The sequence below is a fragment of the Chinchilla lanigera genome, unplaced genomic scaffold, assembly GCF_000276665.1.
Source record: "Chinchilla lanigera isolate Chin_1 unplaced genomic scaffold, ChiLan1.0 scaffold00032, whole genome shotgun sequence".
Taxonomy (NCBI): domain Eukaryota; kingdom Metazoa; phylum Chordata; class Mammalia; order Rodentia; family Chinchillidae; genus Chinchilla; species Chinchilla lanigera.
The window spans coordinates 6,380,848-6,408,115 of NW_004955433.1; the positions used below are offsets into that span (position 1 = coordinate 6,380,848).

At 39.8% G+C, this 27,268-nt stretch overlaps 2 protein-coding genes across 7 annotated transcripts in view; one reads left to right on the forward strand and one right to left on the reverse strand.

Annotated features, from left to right (window-relative positions):
- The window catches only part of Rasgef1b (RasGEF domain family, member 1B), a 783,333-nt gene extending 775,300 nt beyond the window's left edge, over positions 1-8,033 (reverse strand). The window contains exon 1 of one of the 2 annotated variants that reach the window (XM_005388230.2): positions 7,912-8,033. The gene's annotated coding sequence lies outside the window, so the exon portion shown is untranslated. The remainder of the gene's footprint in view (positions 1-7,911) is intronic. The other variant, XM_013516120.1, reaches the window with a different exon arrangement.
- LOC102028566 (vesicle-associated membrane protein 714-like) overlaps positions 7,785-27,268 on the forward strand; it is a 55,069-nt gene continuing 35,585 nt past the window's right edge. The window contains exons 1-6 of one of the 5 annotated variants that reach the window (XM_005388225.2): positions 7,785-7,907; positions 13,590-13,660; positions 16,675-16,771; positions 18,449-18,550; positions 24,981-25,139; positions 27,111-27,268. In XM_005388225.2, coding sequence (XP_005388282.1) covers positions 7,830-7,907; positions 13,590-13,660; positions 16,675-16,771; positions 18,449-18,550; positions 24,981-25,139; positions 27,111-27,221 — 618 coding nt within the window. In that variant the 5' untranslated portion in view covers positions 7,785-7,829 and the 3' untranslated portion in view covers positions 27,222-27,268. Of the gene's footprint in view, positions 7,908-7,987; positions 8,061-8,130; positions 8,461-13,589; positions 13,661-16,674; positions 16,772-18,448; positions 18,551-24,980; positions 25,140-27,110 lie in introns of those variants that run through there. The other 4 variants (XM_005388224.2, XM_005388226.2, XM_005388227.2 and 1 more) reach the window with 4 other exon arrangements.

The following is a 27,268-nucleotide window of genomic DNA, read 5'->3' on the forward strand; positions in this document are numbered from 1 at the left end:
AAGTGGATCTCGTTGTGCTTTTGATTTGTGTTTCTCTATGACTAATAATGTTGAATATCTTTTCATCTGCTTATTGGGCAATGTATACCTTCCTTGGCACAAAGCCTATTCAGACTTTTGCCCATTTTTTCCATCAGGTTATTTAGTCTTTTTATTACTAATGTCAAGAGTTCTTTATATGTTCCAGATGTAAGTCCCTTATCAAACATATGATTTACCGATATTTCTTTCTATGAGGTTGCCTTTTTGCCCACCCCCCCACACACTGGGGTTGAATCCAGGGCCTTGCACATTGATAAGCATTCATTCTACCACTCAGCTACACCCCCAACCCAACTTTATAGTTTCTTGCTCATATCCTTTGAAACAAAAATGTTTTTAATTTTGATAAAGTCCAACTTATCTCTTTTGCTTCTGTTTTTGGCAGCATATCTAAGAATTCTTTGAAAAATCCAAGGTCATAAAGATTTATCAACTGTGTTTTCTTCTAAGATTTGTATAGTTGGCCTATGATGCTCACCTTAATTTTTATAGGGTAGAAGGAAAAGGCCAAATTCATACTTTTGCATGTAGCTCTCCAGCTGTTTCAGCATCATTGTTGTTTCTTTGAGACAGGGTCTTACTATGTAATCCATAGTCCAGGCTGGCCTTGAACTCATTATGTAGCCTAGGGTGGCCTCAAACTCATGGCAATCCTCCTGCCTCAGCCTCTCGAGTATTGGAATTACAAGCATGATACCCTACTGCCAGCATCATTTTTGGAAAACTAATCTTTCCCTGTTAGATGGTGTTGGCTGCCTATTTAAAAACTAGTTTACCATAAACCTTATGAATTACATTTTGGAAGGTGGGTGTTTAGACCCTCAATTCTTTATAAGGATATGTCTCTCCTTACGCCAGTACTACACAGTCTGATTACCCTGTTTCTAATGGCTTTTGAAATAAAGGTGAATCATCCTACATTATTCCTCTTTTTCAGATAAAATGTCCCCACAAACACTTTTAAGCCAAAAATAATCCAAATAGCTAAGTACAAAAGCACTAGTAGCCAGAGTTAAGAATTATGGAAATGGAAGGTTTGGAGTAGTGAAGTAATGAAGACATAAAAAGGGCCTGTGTCTTTTATGCAACAGCCTCATAAGACCCATTCAGAATATGCACTAATTTCCAGCAACTCTTTGTCTTCTTTTAATTAAACCTGCTCTTCCTTAAATACGAGCACCAAGACAAATGACAGTAAGCTAACTCAGTCTTATTGATTCCCTGTTTTCTTTAATCACTAGAGTTACTGATTTATTTTAATTACTAGAGACTGTTTTCTACTATTTTTATTGCAAATGTACCTTGACTCAGCTACCATATTTCCGCAGAGAAATGTGCTCTACATTCCAAATCACCTACTTATAAACTTTGAAATGCAAAACATTTGTTAACAAAGAATTGGCTGAATACAATTAATGACTGAAACCAACTATGTAAAAAAGTAAGTGGTACAGACTGGCAGGTTACTACAGACCTCCGAAGGAAGTAAGGCTGAAGAGGATGCAGGGATAATTAGAAGAATGGGACATTACATAACCAAAAGCTTCCAACCTGTAACTGGCATGATGTGATCTCGGGTAAGTGAGCAGACTTAATGGCTACGGTGGTAGTTAAAGTGGACAGAAGGTTAAAGTCAAGAAGATATTAGAGTTGGGAAAGACAATGAAAAATCTTGACCAGCAGAAAATGTGAATCTCAGCCTGTACAACAATGGCTTACAGCTGTTTGCTCTCCTCCACTACACCTGAAAGGCACCATCACTGGCAGGCATAGTGGCTGCTTGCTATTGCAGAGACTTCAAACACAGCAATGACATAGTAAGAATGGGATCAAAATCTTGGTGGGGGAAGGAGTTGTGAGGGACACAAAGGATTTGAAAAAGCCCCATTCAAGATTCTGAAATGCCTTCCTTCACCACCCCACAAATCATTCCACACCTCCCTCAGAGGAACTGGGAAGCCAGAGAAGAACTGAGAAAACACTGCCATTAGATAGTGTACCACAGCTGTATTTCATGGATTCATTACCTAAGACCCTAAACACTGGCCAAATTGATTTCAGCAATTTCCAAAATGTAATTCACAGAATCCTGTCCCATAAGCTGTCATCCATTTAAAAGGATCATTACACATAAGTCTGGGAAAACCCACATAACATAGCCCCTTCTAACAGAGATTCACAAACCATTTAATTTGCCTACCAGAGGATCTAAGAACTCCCACAGTTAAGAAGGCTACACCATTCTTTTTACCCAGAGTTTCCACACACTTACTTGATACCAAGTCATATTCTCATATAATACCAATTAACATCCTAGTATTCTGCAGAAAAAGCTGAGATAGTCGTGCCTCTATTAGCTTCTGTGTGTTGAGGGCATACCACATGTGCCTCTGGAGCTGTCATGGTGCTGCTTATACAAGACGATCAAGTTGGAACTGGCTTCTTCCTCCACTGTCAAGAAACCCCCCTCCTACAACTTCCCCCAACTTTACTTCTCCATGTACAGAAGAACCAACCTCATCCTCTCTCCCGCCCTTCATGTCCAACAAAGTGCTTTACCCAGTGCTAATAGTGAATCAAGGCTCCTGAGTTCCTATGTTTTTCTAGGACCCTCACAATGTTCACCCCAGAACCTGAGTCAAATAACTGACCCAGAGAAAGCGGCACAGAGAACAAGACGGCACTTGGGGGTCTTCTCGTGTGAGCAACCAAAGGAAAGGCAAGGGCTGTGGAAAGCTGCAGAGCAGGGGACACAAGGCCTGTGTGAGCCTGAATGGGTTTTAGAAGCAAGCACAGGAACGAAGATGATGAATGGATCTTCTTCCTAGGTCTCATCTCCTTCCTTGGTAAAAGCCCTGAGTGGCCTTGCTGATTGCTCCCAGCTGTAGTTTGTGCTCTCCTTCAAATCTGTGCTCTGTGCTCCCTCTGCTGGCTCTGCATTGCAGTTAGATTTCCAAACAACTGCACTGTAACTGACACCTACATTGGGTGGCTCCCAGCACGGTTTGCCACTTGTCCTCCATTTGACTACACTTCCCAGTAAAGAGACATCAACCCATCTGTATTAACAACAACAGCAAAACAGAAAAGGAATGATTAAATAAATTATTGTATTTCATTCCACGAAATGCAGAGAAAACAACTGTTTTCTCTCCTCCGATACACCAGAGATGCCATCATTCCCAGTAACAGCGGAGGCTTGCCACTCAAGAGACCCTCAAATGTGGGGATGAGCAGTAATGATGAGGTCAAGACCTTGGTGGGGTGAAGTGCTGAACACAAAGGATTTCAAAAAGCCCCATCTGAGATTCTGATATGCCTTCCTCCACCACTCCATGCATCCTTCAGCACCTCCCTCAAAGGGCCTAGAAGCCAGAGATCTGAGAAAACACTGCCATTTTAAAGTGCCCCGTGGCTGTATTTCATGGATTAGTTACCTAAATGCCAGTTTATTTGCCTCTTGAATTCCTCATACTCAGAAGAACCAACTCAGCCCTCTTTCCTGCCATTGTGTGATATGGTAGGGGTAACACAGGGTTATCCTTGGCCGCTGTTCAGAGAAAACTTACAAGCTAGAGACTGGCATAGAACACATTTTGCAAAAGAATTCTGAAATTTTCTGGAAATGTGTTCAAAGTGATGACTCACGTGTTCACTGAATGTATAGAGAGGTGTTTCACATAGGCCAGGGCATGCTTTCTTAAATATGCGGACATCTCACTGGGTAGATGTGGTTACATGACAACATGAAATCACACAGCAACCATCCATCAGGAATACCTACTGTAGCCAGTCAAAATATGCTTTATACACTGAAATTTAGTGATGCTGAGGTTAAGCAACTAAAAAGTGGCAATGAGTGTTCAAGTCCACATCTGCCTGATTCCAAAGTCCTTTCAGCATCTCAACATTGCACTACCCTGAAGCATCACCCAGTCTCCACCTAGCATGTTCCCCAAGGTTCTCCTCCACACGATGCTAAGCCCAATAGAGCAGATGAATATGACTGTCAACAGCAGTATACCAGGTCATGTGCACACTGAGCAAAGTCCTGCGTGCTCAATGGGAAGCCCGCAGCCTCACAGAAATTACAAGAAAATAGAGCAAGGGCTATATCCAAAATAAATTCGATACCACCAACAGAATGCCAAAAACAGCCAGTGTGAAAACGTAATGGGAACAAATTCCTGTTTGAAAGCACAATGAAGAACAAATTTCACTGACAAGAATAACCAAAATACCCCAGAATAAACATAACAATTTGTCAAGCTTTTATAGAAAGACAATAGGAAGTGACTGGGCATGGGGGTGCACAACTGTAATCCCAGCACTCGGAGGCTGAAGCAGGAGACTGCTACAAGTTTGAGACCAGCCTGCACTACAAAGTGAATTCACTCAAGGCCAGCATGAACTGCAGAGTGAAACTCTGTCTCAAAAAGATCAAAAAAAAAAGGAAGACAATATGAAGAATACTTTACTTAACCTATGCTCCTAGGTGGGAAAACTCAATATTTGTATGTTTTCTCTCCAATTTATTCTATCAAGCAATATGAACTACAATTGCCAAATCACTCAGCTAGGCATATGAATCAACTTTTATTAACAAAATATATGGGAGAATGTAGTCTCAGGTAACAGTGGCATTTCAAGTTAGTGGGATAAGGATACAGTATTCAATCAGTGGTGTGAAACAATTTGCTCTCCATTTAGGAAGACCTCACAGGAGACCCAAAACCAAATTCCAAGTGTATGAAAGATTTAAACATTGAAACAAACAGGCAAAATAACTGGAGAAAAATCAAGGAATATTTTTAAACCCAAATGTTTTGCCTAACACGAAACTGAAGTCCCAAGTTTGATATTTTTAAGTAGAAAAGAAACAAAAACGTCTGTAAAAGAATAACATCTAAAAGAAAAAAGGGAATCAAATGGTAAACTCAAAAAAGTATTTGAAATACATGATAGTCATAGGAAACTTTTAAAATTTTTATTAGTACACATTTGCAGTACACAGTGATTACATTCATAGTGAGGAGTTGGAGCAAGTATATCATACTTTAATTCTTATTACTTCTTCTCCTCCCCACCCTCCCCTGCCCTCTATCTCTACATCCCTTTCCCATTTGCAAAAGAGCTATCTCCTCAATTCCTATTCTCCATCGTTTACTTTGCACTTTAAATTATTTATGCTTTGAGTTTCTTATATAAGAGAAATCATGGGATATTTAAGCTTGCGTGTCTGATTTATTTCACTTAACATTCCAGTCTCAAGGTGCACCCATATTCCAACATATTATTTTTTCAAAACAAAAGTTAAAAAGCAGATTTCAGGGGCCTGGAGTATAAGTCAGTGGTAAAGCTCTTACATGCATGAGGCCCTGGTTCAGTCTCCAACACTGAAAAAAACAAAAGCAAATTTCACAAAAAATGTGTATGTATTCATTAATGTTAAATACTATATATAAACACATTTTTAAAAAGCATACCTGCAAGTTAGATTATTGGCAGTGGTTATTTCTAAGAAATGATAAAAATAGAGAGGATCTGACCTTTGCTGGAATCTCTACATGCTGGAGCGGGGCAGAGACAGAGGAAGCACTGTGATTAGCCATGTAAGTCCCCGGGGAGATGGGGCTTGATGGAGTGTAATGAGAAGACACCTAGGACACGGGACCTGAGGGTTTGTTTCCCTGTGAGGTAAGGTCCAAGAGCTGCTCCCCACATGATGGCAGTGACACAGCATGACAGGAGAGGTGGCAGTATAGCATGAGGCTCCCACAGCCTCAGAATGGCCTATGGAGCAGCAGAAAGTATTTCTTTTCCCAAACTACAAAACTGGCTGAGAGAGAACTACAGCATCCATGAGGGCCCTGGTGTGTCAGGTGGAGGGCATGAGCTAATGGTCAGAGCAGGCAGAAAACAGCAGCAGATGCCACCTTACAAAGACGATGATCACAATTCAGCACACACACACACACACACACACACACACACACACACGCGCGCGCGCGCGCACACGGAGATAGATGCCATCCTGTGGTGAAAGAAGAGAGCAGAGAAAATCTGAGTTGACCTTAGAAAACCCGATAGGGACCAGAGGACACCACACCCATCTGGTAGAATACAGCATACAGGAAAATAAAGCACAATGGGATGGGACAATGTACAACTGCAGGAGAGAATTAAAGGTTTAAAAAGCTGAGCAGGGAGAAGAAAAAGGGCTCAAAGGAAAGATAAAGTTGTACTGACCTTCACTGTAGGCTGGAATATATGGATTGTGCAAAATGAACCCAATACACCTGTTTCATAAGACTGTTTTAATACAATAAGGTGACACTGAAATAGGTCAGGTCCGTATACACCTCTCCAACGATGAGATGTTTAATATATAATTGTAATTAATGTTAATTTTTTTAAAAATTTTACGATAGCTCATGACTTCTTTACTCGTCACTTTCAGCTCCCCTGTTTACTAAACGGAAAAGCATTGCAATGTGGCCAAGTTTATTGAGCTTAGTTTTATTGTAAACATGAATATTACCAAAGCATCACATCAGAAGTAATATATTTTCCCACACAGAAGTAACGTGACCAAGGCCTTGTAATCCAGTCACCTTACCCGTTACCCAGCCAGCACTCCTAAACTGGTAAGATACTGAATCAAGATTGGCTCTCTATAACAGGATACATGATTCAACACGGCATTTTTTTTCAGGAGCTACAGTCTATATCCGTTTTGCAAGCCAATTTAACTGAATTGAGTAAACTGAATTGATAATGTGCTTTTAATTCCTGCCAGGACAAACTGTCTTTCCTTTAAGGAGATACCGTTGGGAGCAAGAAACTAATTCTTTACGTACTCATCACAATCAGGATTGCAATAGCACATCTACCATATGCTAGTACTTTACATAGTTACTTCATTTAAACTTGACAAGGGTTCCCATTTTATTGATAAGGAAACTGAGTCTGAGAAACGCTGAGCTGCAGAAAAGCACAGAGCAAACGCCAATGTCCTACGCTGAGCTCAAAGGCCGCCCTTTTTCCACTGTGCCACAATACCTTGCTATCGAAAATACACAAGCTGCCTTGGGTTCGTGCTTTTGCAAACTCGTCCAGGCATCCAAGATGCCATTCTACCACTGCCGCCCTCTTCCCCTCCCCTCTCTCCCACACATCTTTGCTCTGCCACCCGCCTCACTCCCATTCCCCAACCCCAGGGTCCCTCAAGGCTTTATAGATGCTGTTTCCCCTGCCTGCGCTCGCCCCTTCCTCGCCTCCCACCGAGCGCCCATCCCTGGGGGGTCGCTGACTGCGCCGCTCTCCCAGGGACAATCCGCAGGCGCCCACAGCCGCGCTCCGGTCCACGCGTCCCGCCGCGCACGCACGCAGCGCACGCACCCACCCGCGGCGGGGACCACCACCGGGACAGGCGCCGCTCAAGGGCAGGGCCTTCACCTTTGCACACCCAGGAGCCCAAGGCTCTGCACATAGTAAAGTTCGGCCAAAGCTTGAGTGAGTGAATGAATTAATTTCACTTTACGCCAACGTGTGCGTTTTACGTGCCCTAGACCGTGAACAAACCAAAAGTAGGTCACCCCTGGGAAGGGAAAGCGCTCTTCAGTAAGTTTAAGGATCTGATTCACAGGCGGGTGGCCCCGCCCCCTGCTGCCAATCAACCGCTCCTCGCGCCTGCGCAAGGGCCGCCTCCGCCCGGAGCCCCGCCCCGAGATTGAGGCGGGCGGTTAGAACCGGCGGGATCCTTTCCTTCACTGGTCACGCCCGCTATGACGATCACCTACAGCTGCATTGCTAATGGCCGAGCGGTCCTAGCGGAGCTGGCCCTGACCGGCGGCTCCTATCAGGTACCTGCGGGCCCGCGCCGGCGCCTCCGAGGGCTGCGTTCCTCGAGACTGGCGCCCGCCCAGCGTTTTCTTCAGGACGCCGTTGCCGCTGAGCGGCGGGAACCAGCTCTATGAGAACAGGCCTCGCCCTGCAAGATGCCCCGCCCATCCCGCGTGAGGCCCCGCCCTACCCCGCGAGAGGCCCCGCCCTACCCTTGGAGAAGCCAGGTTTCATCCCGCTAGAGGTCGCGCCCCATCCCGCGATAGGTCGTGACTCCCAGGCAGGAGTTTTGCGTGAGCCTCTAGGGGTTAGGTCTGGTACTGCAATGAACCCCGTTTGACAGAGATTGGTACTGACGTCCAACGCCGTGGACTCTTAAGATTCTCTCGCCTGAGGAGTAATGCCCTGCAGTTCAGCACACATGTAGCTAGCATATCGTAGTTGCAGAATCCCAAAGAATGTGAAGGATCCAGCAGTGAAGATGGGCCTGACGTTGTCTCTGGAACTCCTTATCCCGTTGTGTCCAGACGTTGTTCTAGAGTGGACAAAGCCTATCAGTGCAGGTCGGCTCAGGTAGTACTTGGGAAGGAGGGCGGCTCCCTGCCGGTTACAGTGGAGGTGGTCAGACCACAAATTAGAGTGCCTGACTAATAAGAAAGAATTAGGCCCAGCCTGGCAGGAGGAAGGGGAATGAGAACTGTGCGGAGGGAACAGCATGGTGTGTTTGGGAATCCCTAAGAACTCAGGGTGGCCGGAGCACAGGGCCACAGCATGTAGGGCCCAGAGACGAGGCCAGAAAAATGGGCAGAGGATGATTAATATTTGCCAGTCCATTCATGCTGTGTTCCTTGGGGTCCTAATTGCAGTCTTGTTTGAACTAAACACACTCATTCATACCGATGATACCTTTCGTGTGGTCACTGCCAAATCCACTTCCAAAGTTAGCTCTCTAGAGTTGGACTGCCTAGTGGAGAAAGTTCAAACATACGTCTAGAAATAAATTATCTTTAAGAGATTCCCTTTTGCATGTTTCAGATCTTGTTGAGTAGCCTACTGAGTCATTCAAGTTGGAACCTGGGAATCATCTTTAAGTTTTCTTTCTTCACTTTCACATCTGTGTTATTTCATTGCCCAGTTCTGTCAATTCTGTCTCCTGGGAACACCTTGAATCCATCTTTTATTCTAAACCGTGGCTCCACTTGGGGGCAGTATAACATCTTCCATGGTTTGAGACCTCATTTCCTCCTGGAAGCATTCTCTATGTCCAGGCTAATTGCCCCACCACCACCACCAGTCCCCCCGCCCCCCGCCCCCGCCGCCTTTACTAAACTACCTACCAGTCTGAATTGGAATCTTTTACTTATTTTGTCTGCCACTGAACTTCCAAGACAGGGACTATCTTCCCAGCCCACAATGCTTAATAATGGTAGGTTCTCAACAAACGTTTAGTAAGGATGGAGAAATGAAGTTGAAGACTCTCAGAAGCCAAGAGGCCTCTCTGTGAAGCACACTGGAGTCGAAGAAGTTGGAAGGCATGGGGCAGTCCACGATTAAAGGTGTAGAATGTCTGCTGTGCAGAAAGCAAACCAGGAAGGAGAAAAACAGTTAAATTTGAAAGGAAAGAGAGTTCTATACCATGGCTTTCCTCAATGCCAAGGACCATCACAAAAATTTTATATGGGTTTGAAGAACATTAGTACCAAACATGATTAACATAGTGTCCAGTCACCACTGTTACAGTGTCCTGTAGCTGGACAGGTCATCTGCCTGAGGCAAGATATTAGGGCACAGCAAACTGGATGTGCAAGCAGGACACTTGCACAGAACACCCTCTGAACCTTGCACTTGATACCAATCAGAGAATGCTAAGTTCAGTTCTTCTGGCATAAGATCAAGCAGATTTTTGGTAGGATGGCCTAGACCTGATATCAGAATTGGAGTATAAAAGATGGTAGTCATTAAGAGTGTGGCCCTTATGAGACTTTTCACCAGCCTGCCCTGAACTCTGCTGGGTGTATTTCTTTTCCTACTTTAACTGGGCTGTGCTCACTCTGCAGAGCACATTTTTTTCCTTCTGTTCTTACCTTTAATAAGCCTCTGTGTTTTTGCTTGCCTTGTCCAGTTGTTCAAACAGGATAACAAAAGCATGGAAGGGACCCCTTGCTACTCCAGTACCCAGTAATACCCACTATCTTTCTCCACCCCACAAGGAAGCAAGCCAGACAAGTCACTGGGTCTGGAGCACATGAATTCCAAAAACTCAATTAGAGCCCACTTTATCTTGTATTTTACTGTATTTTTATATTGTGATTTGTTCTGTTTCAACAATATCTAATTGTTTATATTCTCTGAGACACTTGGGACAAGCTAGGGCCTGGGTATAGTCCCATACTGATAATAGAGTAACAAAAAACTTATTTAAGTTTCAAGTTTCTTAGAAAATCTTTTCCTAGAAAATCCCATCTTGCTGGCATGGTGGCACACGCCTGTAATGCCAGCACTTGGGAAGCTGAGGCAGGAGGATCACTATGAGTTTGAGGCCAGCCTGTGCTACATAATGAGACTCTGTCTCAGAAAAAAAAAGAGAAAGAAAACAAAAGAAAAAATTCCATCTTTTTAGACAATACCTAGAGTTTCAGATTTTACTTTCTACCACTGATAAGCTTTACCCTTTCATAAAAGTTTCTAATTTAAGTGGCATTTCATGAAAATGGAAACATTAATGAGAAGTGTGACTGTTCAAGAATTCTTAGGTAACTTTCAAAATCCTCTCATGCTTCTAAAGTAAATCAGTAGGATTCCACACAATGCACTATATTTAAGTTATTCTGGATACTTTAGGCTCTTACAAATTTTTTTCAAAGAATAAGAGTTCTTGGCAATTGCTTTTTTTTTTAAAAGAGGTAGGTGAACAATAGTGAATAAATATTTTTATCTTTTAAAAGACTGCAAAGAGTTGCTAAATTCAAAGAATAAGAGCGGAATATCTTTAATTTATCAACATCTTACTTATAGTCTCAGTAGCTGCTTCTCAGTCTTGAAGTCAGTTGTGGCTTGTATCTACATGTCCCACTGAAACCTCATGCACTCATAGGTGGGGCTTTTCAGAGCTGACTGGACCTGGAGCATGTGATACTGGGATTAAGGGTGTATAGTACTAAATTAGTGCTAATTCAAATTAGCATAGTTCTGGGTGTGGGTGGCACCAATCTATAGGCCTAGAGCCGGAATAGAACATAAAGGGAGAGAGGGAAGACAGACTTGCTGCTTGTTGTTGCTTGCTGCTTTCTTCTTTGCCATGGCTTATTTCTCCTCCATGATGCCCCTCTGCTGTGCCATCCTTCCTTCGAGCCAGCTGATTATGGACTGAAACCTCTACAACTGTAAGCTGAAATAAACCTTTCCTCTTTCAACTTGTGGGAGTGAAGTAGTTTCTCTCAACAGTAAGAAAAGTAATAACTAAGACAGATTTTGGTACCAGGAGTATGGTCGCTGTTATGATGTTACCTGGAAATGTGGTTCAGGAGCCTTTGAAACTAGCTTGTGGGAAGAGCTTAGAAAGGTTTTGATATGCCAGCTGAAAAGGCAGCCCAGAATGCTGTAAGTTGAACTTGATGGGAAATTCTGGTCAGAGCTCAGAAGACAAGAATGTTGATAAAAATGCTGCCAGTAAATACCAGGCTCAGGAGGTTTTAGTTAGGAAGAAGAACTGCATTGGCTGTTGGACTCCAGACCATGTATAGGTTATACTTTGGCAGAAAATTTGTCTGTACTTTGTTTTGTCCACAGACTTTGCCTGAGACTGAGAATAAGAGCAGTGGATTAATTAATCTGGTGGAAGATATTTCAAGGCAGTCTAATGTTGAGGCAGTAGAATGGCTACTCTTCGGGTCTTTTAGCCAGATCTATGTTGAGAATCAAGGGCAAGGAGCCTAGCAGAATGATTTAAAACATTGTGAGTTTGGCCAGAAAGGAAATTCTAGTAAAGTTGTAGATTTCACAGGTGGAGCAGAGGAGAACTTTCTTGCTGAAAAGGAACATGACAATAGAAAAGATGGCCTGAGGATATCACAAGAACCAGCAGAGCTCCACCCTTTGCAGCCTCAAAATTCCAAAGATGAAAGACTGCTTTGAAAAGACAGCCCCAGAGCACCATGTTTCAGAATGGTAGAAGCCTAGAGAATTTGTTCCTCAGGATTGGGTTCACAGTTCTCAGCAATCTAGGATCTTGACCCCTACAACCAAGACAGAGAGAAGCCTGGCTACTGTTCCAGCTGGCAGCAGACCTTGGCATCATCCACATAGTGCTGGTTTTAGGTGCATGCCGAATGCAAGAGTTACAAGGTTCAGGAAGGCTCCCATCCAGATTTCAGAAGAAAGCCTGAGAGGCCAGGCAGTGTGCCCTTAAGAGGGCAGTATGTGAGGCTGTGCGTGTAAAGTCAAAAGTGCAGTGGAGACCCACAGAAGGTTGGGGAAACCAGGAATGTAGATCATCTGAAGAAAACTGCAAGGAGCAAGCAAATCTGGCCCAAGAGAGAAGCCATGAGAGCTGCAGCCACCCTCAGTACCGTAGAAGTGGAGCAACCGAAGCCCTTTGGAGCTCACATCTTGCCACAAATCACCCTGAATGCTGGACTTGGGACTATGGAACTCTATGTTTGACCTACTGGATTTGGGTCTTGCTTGAGTCCTTTCCTTTCTATCACCCTATTTGTACCTTTTGGAACAGTAATGTTTATCTTGTGCCACTGGATGTTGGAAGTATCTAACTTTCTTTGCATTTGTATAGGAGCTCACAGCTAAGAGTTTGCCCTTAATCTCAGAAGAGACTTTGGATTTAGACTTTTCAGCAGTGCTGAAACTATTAAGACTTTGGAAACTCTTAGAGATGGACTAAATGCCTTTTGCACAAAGGGATGTGCATGAGTCTTTGGGGAGGCCAGGGGTGAATGTTATGACTTGTATCTAGATGTTCCCCCAAAGTGTCACATGCTCATGGGCAGGGGGAGCTTTTTGGAACTGGCTTGATCAAGAGCATGTGATACTGGGATTAAGAGAGTGTGGTACTAAATTAGTCCATTGATTTGAATTAGCATAGTTCTGGATGTAGAAAATGGAAGTCCTACCCTGGGTGTGGGTGGAACCAATCAATAGGCTTACAGCTTGGGTGGAATACAAAGGGAGAGAAAAGGCAGGCTTGCTGCTTGTTATTGCTTGCTGTTTCCTACTTCGCCATGAGTAGTTTCTTCATGGATAGTTTCTCCTCTGCAATGCTCTTCTGCAGTCCCACCCTTCCTTGGAGCCAGCCAACTGTGGACTAACACCTCTACAAACTGTAAACTGAAATAAACCTTTCCTCCTTTAACTTGTAGGGATGAGCTAGTTTATCTCAGCAATGATAAAGGTAACTAAGACAAAGTCCCATATAATATGACTATAAAAATAAGATCTAGTTTAGCCTGTATTTGTACACTTCTTATGGGTATTCATAAAGAATATATATTTATATGATCTTAATACTTTCCTCCAAACTCATATGAATACTTTATGACTCCTCTCTCTTACCATACATTATGAATCATACCCATTAATTCTCTTAGGAAAAAGTTTTTCTTTAATTAATTAGAACAGTGGTAAATTTAGGAAATAATGAAAGATACTATTAATCTTCTATAGAGTAAATATTGGTTGTTTATTTTTAGGAAGCAGCAGCAAAAGTGCTTAGCCAAGTGCTTCTTAGAGCCAAACCAATGACTACAACGCAAATGGGAAGGTATGTTCTAATACGAGTCAACTTTTTCAGTTACTAGCTAATAATTCCAATGTTAAGAAAACACTACTTGTACATACTCTTGATTAAGCCCACAGAAAAGAGAACCTCTATATGTAAAAGTATAAAATCATGGATGGGAATGATAAACACCTCATTCAAGGTAGGGGTCATAAAGAGAAGGGAGAAGAGTGAAGCTGAGGAAGGAGACATCGGGGATGTTAGTTGCATCTCTAACACTGTAACTAGACGAAGAGTCTAAAAGTGTTCTGTTATCTTTTCTCCATATTTTCTTGGTATACCCAAGCATTTCATTAATAAAAAAGGAAACTTCCACTTTAAAAATATCTTTAATATCACCAAGGATAATAGCAGTCACTCTTATGTTTTACTTGGGATATCACATGCTATAGTCTAATTCTGAAAATACTTGCTAGTAAAGAAATTGGTGAGAGAAAGGAGAGCTTCTGTTATTTTTGGACCCTATTTTTTTTTTAAGAGTAGGTTTGTCTTAACCATTTTGTATAAAGTAAAACACAGTTACAAAAACCACATCAAAGCTGGTGCAGTGGTGTATGCTTGTGGTCTCAACTACTAGGGAAGCTGAGGCAGGAGGATCACATGAGCCTAAGAGTTCCAGGTCAACCCCAGCTTCATTCTGCCTGCTTCATTCTCCCACAGTGCTGAGACTAAGTTTCTTCAAATATACATATCCTCTCTATCCATTTCCATTTCTTATAGTTTATTGTTGAGGAACACACAGAGTTTCCCACAGTATACAAGTAAGGTTGCTGATTGCATCTCAAAATGCAGCTCAACATGTGGCTTGATCCAGAGGTTCAATCCCCTTGACAAAACTGTGTTTTTCCATGAGATGGTACTTGTGATCTTACATCTTCTGAGATGTCAGTAGCCATCCATACTCATTGCTAGGCCCTAAGACTGTTAATTTATTGGGAATTACAAATGGTGCTAATCAGTTTTGTCTTCAGTGCAATAATTAGCTGAAATGATTTGCAAACCAGACACTTTCCTCATTTACTATTTGCTTACCTATATTGTACCTTCAGATCTGAACCTTTCTTGAAGACCCCTTCCCTGAACTCAAGACTCATATTCCAACTTCCTGTTCCATAGCCCTGCTTGGGTGCCTAAAGAGTACTTCCAACTATGTCCAAAGCAAAGACTCCTCTTGCAGTCTTCCACACTTCCCCTTTTCAGTTCCCCAACTTTTGTTATCCTTGCATTTTTGTGTCCAAACCCAATCCATCAGCAAATCCTGTTGCCTTTCCCTTCTAAATAGTAACCAAGCCACGGTCATCCCTCCCTAGGTTACTCAATGCAAAATCATTTTTCTCATTTTGTTTTTGATTACTCTTTCAAAAAAGGTGCACTTAATAACATTTTCCAATTATGTAAAACACAATATGCTTCCAAAATCAAATTTACAAAACAAAGTTTCTTCAAGATGTGTAATTTTCATTCTTTTTCACTCCACATTACTCACTCATGCATATATAGATAACCATTTTCTACAAGTTTCTGGATTGTAATTTTCTTTTTCTTTTTTTCCTACAAGCAACACTTTCTATAAAAATACATTATAGAATACACGTATACATTCATATTTCCTATATAGCAACATACAGGATAAATGGCGGTAGTATATTATACACTTTTCTCCACCTTCCTTTTGTTAGTTAATGATATATCCTGAACATCAGATATTCACATTGTAACTTTAAAAATAGTTTCTACCTGGGCCTGTAATCTCAGCATTCAGGAGGCTGAGGCAGAAGGATCACCACAGTTCAAGACCAGCCTGGGCTACCTAGTGAGTTCAAGGCCAGACTGAACTATAGAGAGACCCTGTCTCAAAAAAAGCAGAAAAAAAAAAGCTTCTGAATGTTACTAATAACATACTAAGCACAAATTTAAAATATTTCTCCTTTTCATTTTGAGTATCAACTTACCTTCAATTAGATGTAACTTTCAGGTAGATGGTAGAATCAGCAACTGTTTGTCCAGCAGCCTTCCAAATTTATAAATGAAACTATTTCCCAAATGAAGATTATGTATACTAGTCAACATCATCATTAAAATGTGTTTAGCATATTGTATTCAGGATATGATATGAAGATTTATTTGAAATAGCACATACTTTAAATTTCCTGCCTCTAAAATTATCTGTCTGTTCCTGAGATTCCTCATTCTTATACATATCCAGTTTAACATTTGACCAGGACTGTTGCCTGCTAACCATTCAGGGAGACTAGGTTCATGTATAGGCACTGAGCAGTGAAGGATGGGGGCCCTTCGGAGAAGCAGAAAAGATCTAGCAGTTGGAGTGGCCAGGGAAAGGCACATTTTAGCTTACTAGGAGTTTAACTCCCCTCTCCCAACTCACCAAGTTCTCCAGAATATTTGATAGTGACAATTTACAACTTTTAAATTCTCATCTATTGAAATAAAAAGCCAAGAAGTATCAAAGTTAAGTGTCTACCTAAAAATTTAAGGATAGTAAAAGTCACTAAACATAGCATTTTCTGCTTAATCAAAGTCTTGATTCAGTCTTAGAATTTGATTTTTGTCCAAACTATTTCAAACAAATATTCTGGGCATAGTGGCACATACCTGTAATCCCAGCACTCAGAAGGCTAAGGCAGGAGAATCCCTACAAGTTTGAGGCCAAGCTAAAACACATAAGGAGACTCTGCCTCAAGAAACCAAATGAACAAAACAAACAACAAATAAAAAATAAATAAATGTATTTATGGTTCCAAATTTTTATGTATTTTGTTTATTGGTGCAATTTTAAATATATATTCAAATTGTATACATTTTTATTTAATATAATTTAATTTGTCAAGTAGATAAATCTCTTCTAATTATTCTGATTATAAAGTTATTTCTATAGTTTTTAAAGCAGTAATGACAGCTCAAAAATCAAATCAAACTTTGGTGTGGATACTTAATTTCTTCAATATTTGTAAATATTAAATGCATTTTTTTCAAAGCTATGTCTACCATACTCTCCTTACTGATGGAATCACTTACTTATGTGCTACAGACAATGCCTTGGATACGGGGGCACCATCTGCATTTCTTAGAGAAGTAAGTGATCTTTTATATGACTGTAAAGACTTGTCAGCTAAGGCAGATATGAGGTCTCTGGTTTCTTGTACACTGGTAACAATGTCACTAACCCAAAGCAGCTATTTACCCCTGTTCATGTGCATAGCCAGCAATGACCTTGGGAGGTTTCTTAATCTCACCCCTCACCCCTCTCCTGCTCCAACTCTCTCCCTGACTCAAAGCAAGTTCTGCAAAGACTATTCACTCAGATGCATTAGAGCCTTTCCTTATATTTATTTTGTTTTTAAAATTAAGAAATAAATTAAGCTACCCTAATATTAAGTAAACTTTTTCAATAACACACGTCTTACTTTGCAAGTATTATATATAAGGAGCAATAGTAACAAAAATTTTTGAAACCAGTATTCTAAATTAATTATAAGAAGTAAGTAAAAAGAAATACTTTTAAAGCAAGACAAATTATGTCTAGGAAAAGTTTTAACTGAGAATTGCAGCAAATATAAACTATGGTAAATACAAGTAATCTGGTAAATTTTTAAGGGTAATGAAGCTCAACAGATAGTACCTGTTATTCCTATTGCCCCAAGTTTAATCTCCAACCAGCAGGAGACTCCATGAAAGGTAGTCTAGAGACAGACAAGAGATAAACCATTATTCTGGTGATTTCTTTTTTTTTTTTTTTTTTTTTTTTGGTTTTTCTCCGGTATCAGGAACCGAACTCATGACCTTGCGCTTGCCAGGCAGGTGCTTTGCCACTGAGCTAAATCCCCAGCCCCCTATTCTGGTGATTTCTGTGTTAGTTTCTTATATTTAACAGTAAGTGACACCAATCTTCTGTTTTACTTGCAAATATATAATTCAGGATAAATACTTTAATAAAAAATAGTAATAAAAGCCCAGATATACTGTCATCACTAATAATTACTCTTCCATCAAATCATGAATCACATACATATTCTCTCTTCAGTGCACTAACTTGTGAGACACAGTTCAAATTGTACCCATTTATGGATGGGGCCCAAGATGACCAGGCCTAAATGTTGTAATTCACTCTTCAGTTACACCTAGACCAATTTCTGGAGTCCAGATGCCAAACAGCCCCTTAACTGAATATCTCCTCATTTGTTTTCTCTCTGCCCATTACAACAAAACATCCCAACTTTACCACCACCTGTCCAGGTGACACAAAATTGCTAACCACATAGTATTTACCACTGCTTTTAAGAAATACTACATTAAGTACAGACAGTTCAGAATTCTGTTCTGAGATTTTGAAATGTCCCATAACTAGAGTTTGATAGAAAGTCCTGGCATTTGGTTAGCATTATTGTGTTACTGTCCAGTAGATTTTGAAGCTAGGGGCAAGAGGGAGACACAACACTATTTAGAAAAGGTCATGGGCTATGGGAAATACCTGCTCCTCCCCTCCAGTCCTTGGCTCTACCAAATAAAGGCAGGGCTTGCAGGTATACCACGTTTCTGTCCTGTATAGCAGCAGAGAGTGGGTCAGTTTGGGGCAGTTTTCATGAATACTACATCTTAATGTAAAAGGACGTCCTGTCACCAAAAAGCCAGGAATGTTATAATTTCTTTTTTTCAAGCTTCTGCCAGACTTTGCTGCAAATGAATACAGGTTCTGTAATTCTCCAGTTGAAATTATCTATACAGGTTATGCCTTTCCATTCATTTCTCCAGGTTAGTGATACTTTTACAAGAAATCCTTTGATGTCACAAGAGCATTTTTCTCCTTCAAATGCAGTTGCCGCAGACTTTCAAGAAGTATTAGGACAGTATATGGTATGTACCTCAAACTGGAGACCTAAATATTATCACTGTTATGCTTATTTCAGTGGCACATGTACGAAAATTGGAAAAAAAAATAGAGAAAAAAAAATATTATCAGGGTTACAGCTGACAAACCCGTTATAAGTTAAGAGCTGTAAAGGAGAATGAATGCTATCTCTATATAAAGTTAAAGAGTGATGTCCATGATATAGTGCTAAAGCAAGGGCAAGGTTGTAGGGTATACTTCTGTTTATTTACCATTCTTAAATGCCATTTAAGAAAGGGAATAAATACAAATGTAGTAGATGTCTGCTTGTGTATTGTTTAAAAATAAAAGGGAAGGGGAAGAAAAAGCTAAAAATAAATACATGATTAGCTGTGTGGGGATGGGGAGAAAAAGAAAGGAGAGCGACAGGAATAAAACTAAGCAGCTTTGGGGAAACTTCTATTGCAAATTTGACTGTGGAGCCCTGTAAAGGCTTTATATAATTATAAAATATGATTAAAATTTTAAAATTTGTCCCTACTAAGTAAGATAAGAGGTCACTAGAGGACAAATACTGTAGGATTCCACTTTGACTACCACAAGTAGATAGGAAATTGAACAGTGGTTGGGAAGAGGGCTGAGATGGCAGTTAGTGCTTGCTGTGCAGAGAGGTTCCATTTGGGAAGCTAAAGAAGTTCTAGAGGTGGATGGTGGTGACAACTGCATAACAGTATAAATGTATTAATGCCACTGACCTATGCACTTTAAAATTGTTAAATTGAGCTGGGTGTGGTAGCACCTGCCTGTAGTCCCAGTACTCAGGAGGCTGAAGCAGGAAGATTGCTGCAAGTGCAAGTCCAAGCTGAACTACATATTGAGACCCTGTCTCCAAAAAAAGAAATTATGAAATTGATACATTTTATGAATGCATATGTATTTATCATAAAATTTTTAATTTTTAAAGTAATCCCTAAAACACAAAAGGAAAATGAAAGAAAAACAAAAAGAACTTAACTATACATTAAGTTAAAAATTTATAAGACTGCACACATTTATTTTAAGTGATACTATCAAACAATTCTTTCGGTCTGTTTTCTAGTGAGGCTAGGACCCAATGAGAAGCAAGAACTAAAAATAAATCTTAAAGCATCTTTTTTAAAGAGTTACATTATTGGTATTAATACTGCTATTACTATTCTGAAATTGGCTTATGTAAATATAGATACATATTTGAATAATTAAAGTAAGAATCAAGATTCTCAGCAAGAGCAGTTACAAATATAAAAATCAGAAAAGAAGGAAAAACTGGAAACAAAGCTTTTATAAATAAGGAAGGGAAGAGGGGTTAAAGGGAAGGTAGAGAAATGGGAAAAAGAACCAAGTTATATCATGTACAGGCACAAATTCTCTATAATGAATGTGATCATTATGTATATCCAGAATGTACCAATAAGCTTAATTAATATTTTAAAAAGTCAAGTAAACATTTCTAATCCCAAATTTCCCCCAAAATTTTTTAGTTTCTTGTTTAGCCACTGAAAAAGCCTAAAAACCAACCCAATCTAAGCCTCAATCATTGTTTCTAAATATCATCTTCGATTCAGAGAAATCTGGCCTGAGTCCAGCTACAAGACAGAAAATATGTAAGCCAGAAACTTTGTCATGTCTAAAACAAGGGAGCTACCACAGTGAGCGAGCTCAGGTAACAAGCGCCAGTAATAGAATAATCTGAGCACCCAAAGCAACACTGAAGACGGGGTGTTGTAGCCCACACCTGTAATCCCAGATACTCAAGAGGCTGAGTTAGGAGGGTTTTTTTTGTTGTTGTTGTTGTTGTTTTTGGTAGGAGGGTTTCAAGTTTGACACCAGCCTGGGCTACTTAGCAAGACCTTGAGTCGAAACTAACATTTATCAGGACTTAGGGATGTAGTTCAGTGCTTCTTGTGTTCAAGTGCCCAACACACATGCGCACACAAACACACACACACACACACACACACATACCCTCAATGTAGTTGGGTGTAACACAAAAATGTGTTACATTTTTTGTAACACCAAATGTGTTAAACTCCATGAATTCCTAGACACTAACACAGGGGAAATATCCCTCATCAGTCAACTTTGGAGGATACTACTTGCCGACTCTGTGCCTCAAAGGAACAACATAGTTAAGGGGGGAAGTTGTGTTGCTCTGTCAAAGAATGTCAGCCAATAAATGATAAAGTGATAAAATACTGCCATTCTAAATCCCTAATGAAATAATGGGCCTAGACAATTATCATCAGTAACTGACTAAAAATGAAATGAAACACTGATGAGGAACTGCATAATGAGTGAAACAGGCTCAAAACCCTTAAAGCCACTGATTTTTTTCCTAACCTCAAATTAAAAGGCAATCAGAAAATGTGTAGAACAGCACACATCTGAAATATTCTTTTCTCAAAACATCAAACCTGGATCTGACCAACCCTTTATCTCTAACTCCAGTTAGAGGAAATAGAGAGATCAGTGATCACAATTAAAGGATAATGAAATAATATAATTAGCAAATGCCAAAATAGGAAACTCTATGACTAATTTAAAAGAGACATAAAAGAGATCAATCAAATGTAATATTTCATTTTGATTGTTTTGTTTTGTCTTGTTTTGTTTTTATGGTGCTGCTGGGAATTGAACTCAGGGCCTTCATCCTGCTACATCCCCAGCCTTTCTTCATTTTTGGGACAGAGTCTCACTAAGTTGCTAAACTGCCCAGGCTGGGATCAAACTTTCCATTTTCCTGCCTCAGGTTCCAGAGTGCTGGAATTACTGAGATGAGCCACCATGCCCAATAGTATGTGAATTTTGGATCCTGGTTTAACAAAAGGACTATTAAGGAACTTTGACTTTTGTGGGGTTTGTTTTTTGTTTTTGTTTTGGCAGTACTGGAGATTAAATCCAGGGCCTTCACACTGAACTGCATCACTAACCCTTTTCTTATTTTTTATTTCAAGACAGGGTCTCACTAAATTGCTAAGTTGCCCAGACTGGGCTCAAATTTGTGATTCTCCTGCCTTGGCCTCCCAGGAGTGCTGGGTTACAGGTGTAAATCTACACACCTGGCTGCAGTGACTTGTTTTAGATAAATTTGGGCACAAACTGTATTTTCTATATTAAGAACTTTTTTGGGAGGTGATAATGCTGTGGTTTTGGTTTTTTTTTTTTTTTTTATGTGGCCGTATCTTTTAGAGATACAAAACTAAGCATTTACAGATTAAAATGCTAGAATCTGGTGTTTGCTTGGGGAAGGGGAAGTGCTACAGATGAAACACAATTGGTCATGTGTGGAGAATTGCTGACACTAGTGATGGGTACCAGAGGGCTCACTCTACTTTTGTATGTCTGAACTCCTTCCTAATAAAAATATTTTCAGCAGACCAAGAAACCCCATGTCTCTCTCTCAGCTCTGTGGCATGGGAGTCCAGGCTTGGCTGCGTTCTTTGCTGAGGGTCTCTCCTTCAAGGCCCTCCAAGCTGTGTCCTCACTGGAAGCTCTGAAGAGGAATCGTCCCTGAGCTCCCCCAGTGTCAGAGTCTCTGTGTGAGGACACCACTTTGTGCTGGCTACAGCACAGGCAAAGTCAGAACCTGGAGACTGATGCCTGTTCCTTCGCATGAGGGCTCCCTCAGTGTGAGTGCTTGATTCTTCCAGACCAGTGGAGGACTTGCTCCCACTCCAGTCTACTGGGTTTTATACCTGTGTCAGAATCACAGCAGTGAAACACATCACCGTGCATCTGTTGATTAGGAGAAAGACTTGCTCAAGATGAGGGGACTAGACAGGGATGTGACTCGCTGGACACATGATGGCATGTGTCTACCACACAGCCTGAGAAAATAATTAAGGATAAGCCAGGCGTTGTGGCACACACGTGTAAGACCAGCCAGGAGGCAGGAGGATCGCCATGAGTTTGAGGCTAACCAGAGCTACATATTGAATTCAAGACCAACCTGAACTACGTAGCAAGACTGTCTTTAAGGAAAAAAAAAACTAGATTATTTCATATTAATTTCATACATTTTATTATGATAAATACCACATATTCAATAGAACAAAATATATTACTAGTTCAGCTCCTTGAAAACCAGTTACTGTGGGAAAATATACATATTTTTAGGCAACTGGCACATCTAAATCCAAGAAATAACTATTATACATTTATAAACTAACCTGGTAAGCTTTAAATCTATACAAAGTTTTATAAAGTTATTACATTTCTTGCCATTAACAAAATGCACTCAACCTCAAAAGACTAGCTTTTAAATTTTTAAAATATGTATACAGAAACCAGCATGATGGCACATACCTGCAATCTCTGCACTTGGGAGACTGAAGCAGGAGGATCACGGTGAGTTTGAGATCAGCCTGGGCTACATAGCAAGTTCAAGGGCAGCCTTAGCTACATAGTGAGACTCTGTCTCAAAGAAAAAAAATGTATAAACATAGTAAATGTCATTGAATGGACCTTTAATACTTTATCCTGACAAAAGTTAAATGATTCTTAGATTAAAAAGATTAACCCTTAGAAAACAGAAAAAGAAAATGAACAAAAATTAAAATCAAATATTAACTGTTCATCTAGATTTGATAACATTTGCAAAGACTATAGAGTCTGCCCAAAAAAATGTATATACACTTCAGGAAAAGAAAAATAGTATGATATTTTTTCAACATATGGTGTTTTTCTCATATGGGGGACCCTAGAGGATGTTGTATATCACAGAAAACTAACTACACTACTGGCCCTTAGAGAAAAAATTGAAAGTGCATGTGCAGCCATCTCAATGACCAAGGTTACCCAAGCAGCACTTTGCTGTACTAATAAATGTCTGGAAGTTAAAGGCCACCACTTTGAGCACCTCTTGTAATTGTAAAGGCCACAGGTAGCTTGTATTAATCTCATGATGTCTCAATAAATTTTATATTAAAATATTTTTACAAGTTTTTCTCTTCCTGAATGTGTATACATTTTTAGGGTAGACTCTGTATTTCCAAATAAAGTCACATTCACAGCCACACAGAGTTGGGACTTCAACATATCTTTTGGGGGACAGAATTCAACACGAAACACTCCCTTTTCTACATCTAAGTAGTGAGCCCTTTGCAGAATAGTAATCGTAAGTTTTATGGCCCGGTAACCAGCAAAGTCAGAGGGCTGTTTAAGATGGATTAGATCACTCCCCTAGAGCAGAGGGTTTTAATATCATTTTCTGTTGCAAAAGAAGTGCTCACTAATAATGTGAGGTAATCCTACAATATATTAAGGAAATATGAGTACCTCTTTATAATATGAGTCACAGTCCCCCAGGATTGAACCCACAGCCTCACACATATAAGGCAAGCACTCTACCACTCAACTACACCCCAGCCATGAGTATGAACCTTTGTTCTGCTTCTATCTGTGTAACCTTGAGCAAGCTATTAATTTCTCTCAATTTCAGTGTGTTTATTTAGAAAGTAAAAGATGACAAGAGTGCTACTTTATGCAACAGTTCAAGAATTAAATGAGTTAATATGCATAAAGTACCTCTTAAAAGTACCCAGGATATACTAAGTGTTCAATAAATTATATTATTCTGTAGCTTACTTTTTAAGGAAAGAATATATCATAGCAATCTTTTTTGTTAGTGTGTGTGCATTACCAATTTTGAACCACGGTATAGTACCATAATTTATTTAACCATTCCCATATGGATTGACATTGAAATTATATATAATTTTTCATTACTAAAATGACACAGTGAGCATATTTGTATGCACATTCGTGTGCAAATATATTCATACACACAGATATTTGCACAGAATGGCACATGTAAGCCAGGCATAGTGGCACATTCCTAAAATCCCAGCGCTCTGGGAGACTGAGGAAAGTTTGAGTCCAGCCTGGGCAACTGAGTAACTTATCAAGAACCTGTCACAAAATAAGAAATTTAAAAAAGAGCTGGGTGGGCTGGGGATATAGCTTAGCGGCATAAGCACCTGCCTGGCAAGCACAAGGTCACAAGTTAGATTCCCGCCACAAAAAAAAAAAAAAAAAAAAAAAAAAAAAAAGCTGGGAATGTAAGTCAGGGTGAGGGCCCTGGGTTTGAGCCCCAGGTCCAGAAAATAAAAAGAGAACGGTATGTATGCTTGTGTGGCAACAAAGGACTGGATGGGAAACCTGTGTGTTTTCTGCTCAGATTTACTGTGTACCCAAAACTAGTTTGAAAGGTAAAGTCTATTTTTAAAAATAAATAATCCAATTTTTTTAAACTCCTCCTGCTTACTGAATACCCATCTTTATGTAAGATTGAGATGGATAATTTGAATTTCAGTTGATTCCTCACACATGTGAGTTGACACTTTTGTTCTATTTGTATAATATAGTATAATAAATTCTATGTATAAAAAATTTGTATTATATTTTACTTCTATATAGATGAAATACAATAAAAATCAAGCTAACAGCGTGATTTCCACAAGGAGGAGTCAAGTGAATGATATAAAAAATGATATGATCCAAAATGTTGATATAATTTTGGAAAAAGAAGAAAGATTAAATATTTTCCTTGCTGGAACAGATGACCCCCCAACAGCTGTAAGTAATTTGTGTCTGTGTTGATGTCTCAACAGTGCTTCCAGTCATAAGACTGTGGCCTTGAGATAAACTGCAATAAGCAAAAATATAGTAGACTGCAGTGAGGTAATCCTATGCCACCAATCTGTGTTTTTATCAAAAAATATTTGGAATACACCTAAAATAGTATAAGAATAACTAAAAAAAGAATAACCATACAACTCTCCAAAAACAACTCACTATATTTGGAGGTAGTTATTTCAATAATAGAATAAGACCTTATATTAAGAAACTGACTTTTCAACAAATAAATTACAGGGGAATAAAAAGAAAAGTTACAGACAAATGGGCTTAAAAGATACATTAACTGCAATATGTGGTCATTATTTGGATTTTGGGTCAAACTCTAAAGATGATAATGTACAACTTTGTGAAACAATTAGATCTTTCAGTCTGGCTGAATAGTAGATGACATTCAGGAATGATTATCAATTTTAGGTATGCGATTGATATTGTGGTTATCTTTTCAGAGTGATTATTTATTACAGATTTAAACAAAATGTCTATGGTCCAGATTATGGCATGTCTGTCATCTATCTGCTTCAGAATAACTGAAGGGCAGGGGGAAAGTATGGGATTTAAATGAAATAAAATTGGCCATAAATTGACAGTTACTAGAACTGAATGTTGATTATATCATTCTATCAACTTTTGTATGTCTGAAATTCTCTTACTAGAAAGCTTGAAAACTAGTTTGGATAATTCCCTTACAGCATTTTAAGTTTTATTTGTCCATATCTTTTCTAGAAACACAGCCAATGTCGATTCTGTCTTCTAAATCTTTTGGTATCTTTACCTCAGTTTTTCACTTAATGTTTGTTTCTTAAAGTAGTACTTACATATATTCAGATTCACCCATTTTAAGAGTAGCATTTGATGAATGTGGTAATTTTATAGAGTATGTAACCACAATCAAGATATGAAGTCAGGCAGGGTGGTGCACACCTGTAATCCCAGCACTCAGGAAGCTGAGGCAGGAGGATCCTTACAAGTTCAAGACCAGTTTGGGCTACAGAGTGAGCTCAAGGACAGCCTGAACTGCATAGTGAGATCCTGTCTCAAAAAGACCAAAACAAACAAAAAAAAAGATATTAAAAAGTTCCTTCAGCTGGACATGGTGGGCACACCTGTAATCCCAGCACACAGGAGGCTGAGGCAGGAGGATCCTTGCAAGATCAAGGCCAGCCTGGGCTACAAAGTGAGCTCAAGGCCAGCTGAACTGTATAGCGAGACCCTGTCTCAAAAAGACAAAAGAAAAAAGTTCCTTCTTCCAAAATCTATTTCATGCCACAAACCCTGCCCCCAGCCAAGCACTAATCTGTCCTCTGTCACTATAGGTTTGCTTTTTCTAGAATATTATATAAATGGAATTATAAAGTACATTGTCTTTTGTGTTTGACTTCTTTCACTAATACAACACTTTTATATTCATGCACCTTGTTGTGTGTATTAACATTTCATCCCTTTTCATTGCTGAGTAGTGTTTGACAGACTGGCTAAATCAGTCTTTAATTTCTCTTCCGCCATCCCCATGCAACTCACTGTCTCAATCCAAGCTCTTTGTCTCTTGTCTGAGTGTGGTTAATACCCACATTTCAATGTTCTCCCTCTCTTTAGTGCCCCACTTCAGTCCCCCTCCATACTGATTCCAGAGTGAGTTCATGAAAGGCAAGTGTGAGTGTTATCCACAGCCATCTTGAAGTCCTTCATTCCCAGAGGGTAGAGTCCAACCTCTCGAACATACTGAGCTTTCTTCTGACTATATAGCCAGTTATATCAGTTAGAGATCATAATCATACTGTCTATAAATCTCAAAAAAATGCCCATTTTATTATAGTTCTCTGACTTACATGTCACATTACTTCATACCTTTACATGTGCTATTCCTACATTTTTTTTCCATGCCCTGGATAACTTATATGCATCCATCAGAATCCAGCTCAACTCTCCTCTCCTAATTGCCATACTGTTCAGCCAAACAATGAAGTACAAAGGATTCACAAAAACCACTCTGCAGTTACATTAGGAACTATGTATATTTAAATACTGTGTGTCTTGACATTGGGAATTGATAGGAAAGCACTCATAGG